At 30.2% G+C, this 2,500-nt stretch overlaps 1 protein-coding gene across 1 annotated transcript in view; it reads right to left on the bottom strand.

Moving 5' to 3' along the window:
* The window catches only part of LOC127941567 (transcription factor 4-like), a 115,308-nt gene that overhangs the window by 87,965 nt on the left and 24,843 nt on the right, over nucleotides 1-2,500 (bottom strand). Inside the window, 1 exon segment of the mRNA XM_052536771.1 lies at nucleotides 1,663-1,715. Within this exon segment, the coding sequence (XP_052392731.1) occupies nucleotides 1,663-1,715 (53 nt within the window).

Below are 2,500 nucleotides of genomic sequence, written 5' to 3'. Positions count from 1 at the left end.
TATGATACATGAATGAATGATAGAAATGATCAAATCAACAATAATACTTGAATTTAGTATATAATATTAAATTATATTATATTATCTAAAATAATAAACAGATATATTGATGCATTTAATTTAATGGCAAAAACAAAAAAAAGAATCAATGTATTTTAAAGAGGGAAAATATCAAATAAAAATTTGCCTATTCATACATTTAATAAACAGATATATAAGAGGTAAAATAATATAAATGATAAAATAAATGATAATACACACATTATAAAAAATTAAATTAAATTCAATTAAATTAAATAAAAAATTAAATAAAAAAATAAAAAATTAAATTAAATTAAATTAAATTATTTAATTTAATTTAATTTAATTTAATTTAATTTAATTTAATTTAATTTAATTTAATTTAATTTAATTTAATTTAATTTAAATTTATGATCCAATCGAATCTTGATGGATTAAATCCTGCCTTCGTTTTCCTTTCCAAACATTCAGATTTAATCAGAAATAATTAAATCAACCTGTTATGAATCAAAGGCGATCACAGGAGGTCATGTACTCAAGAATTAATGTCAGTCTCTCAAGATAAATTACAGTCTAAACTCTGAAGCGTGTCATGACACCAACAACCTTCGACTGTCATTCAGCTCTGTTTTTGATTCCCTTCTGGATCCTCAGACTGAAACGTGCTTCTCTGGAAATTAATTAGCATTCTGCGGATGCATGGAGCTGAATGTGAAAGTGCTTCGTAAGCACGTCCTTGATTCACCTCCGCAGACCTGATCGCTGATTCTGCTGATCTCAGAGTGACCTTTGACCTCTCAGACATCGCTGTCAGATCCAAGCGCAATAATGTCAAAATAACGTGCAAAAGTGCACGACATAATGCAACGACTGCCTCTAAACAACGAGATGCAGAGGCTACACAGATAAAACCATCCCACAATGCATTGCCACTAATTTAACATGCAAAAATGTTCATCCAGTGTGAAGGACGAGAAACAGTATTAGTATTAAAATGCTGAAAATGTGAATAAAAACAATATTAAAACTATTTGTGCACTTTAATTAGAGGCAATGCATCAATAGTTTAGCAACACAGTAATGTCAACCTCTAAGTGTTTATATATTATATCTAAAATAGAAATAAATATTGATATTTTTAATGGAAAAGGAAAAAATATACAATCAGAATTGGCTCTCATTTAAAATATGCTTGTATGTTTTCAGTATTTCAATAAAAATATGCATTAATAATAAATTAAATAATAAATTACATTAATGAATTTCACTTTTGTCTAAAATGACATGCATTATAAATGAGGAATAAAATAAATGATAAAAAATAGAATAAATAGAATATAAATAAATATATATATATAAATATGACATTACTAATACAAGTGATAAATATACAATAAATCTAAATAAATAAAAATATATATAAACTAAAAATGAAAAAAATAATATAATATAATATAATATAATATAATATAATATAATATAATATAATATAATATAATATAATATAAACGTCAAACTCTATTGACATCAATTGGGATGTTGCCTTAGAAGTCAGCTGTCTGTGTAGGGACACTACAGTGAGACGGCTCACTAGGTTTGAATATCGAAATCAAAAGCATTTCTAAAAGTGTAAAAACTGACCTTCGTTGCACGAACTCCATTCCCCCACGACGAACTCGCTCGGTCTTCCAGATCTACAGAGAGAAGGACAGAAATCACATTTATTTATTCATCAATCCTGCTCAGATTGTCTTAATTAAATCAGAAGAGCTGCCATTCATCGTCTTCCTGTCACATTGTACAAATTTCCCACAATCCCTCAGTAATGAAGGCCATGTGTGACATAAATGTGATGTTTACATTTGCACAAGTCTAATGGTAATGATGGAGAAACAATGCAACACTGTACATCGCACATGTGCTTCTGTCTTTACACCGTCTCAGGCTCTTTCTCCTGAAGGCTTTATTGAATCGCCCCCCGTGTAACTCCCGAAAACCTCTCTCTGCGCTTCCACTCACAATGAGAGCTCCATCAAAGCACGCTCAGCTAACTTCTCTTCAAAGTGGCTCTGCTAATGCCAGAAAGTCAAACAGGCCTTCGTGACTTAAAGACAAAGTGCTTTAAAACAAGCTCTGATGAAACCAGGGAACGCAGCAGATCTGTCATCGAGGACGAAAACAAAGAGAGGAGAGAAAGCGTCCGAATGCAGGCTCGGGAATTCCTGATCGTCACAAACTCGTCTCAAGAAAATGTGTCTTGGTCATTTCACCAGACACAAGAAATAATATCTGCTCGTGTCAATCAAACTTAATTTAAGAAACGCTAAGGTTTGTTTGTTTTGCATGACAATTAAAGACATTTAATTAAAACAATTGAATTATACAACTATTTATTAATTAATAATTTACAAAAAATCATTATTTTAAATAACACACACACACACACACACACACACACACACATATATATATACACACA

This window comes from Carassius gibelio, chromosome A21 (assembly GCF_023724105.1).
Source record: "Carassius gibelio isolate Cgi1373 ecotype wild population from Czech Republic chromosome A21, carGib1.2-hapl.c, whole genome shotgun sequence".
Taxonomy (NCBI): Eukaryota; Metazoa; Chordata; class Actinopteri; order Cypriniformes; family Cyprinidae; genus Carassius; species Carassius gibelio.
The sequence above is the reverse complement of the archived record's forward strand: the minus strand, read 5'-3'. Positions and strand labels throughout refer to the sequence as shown.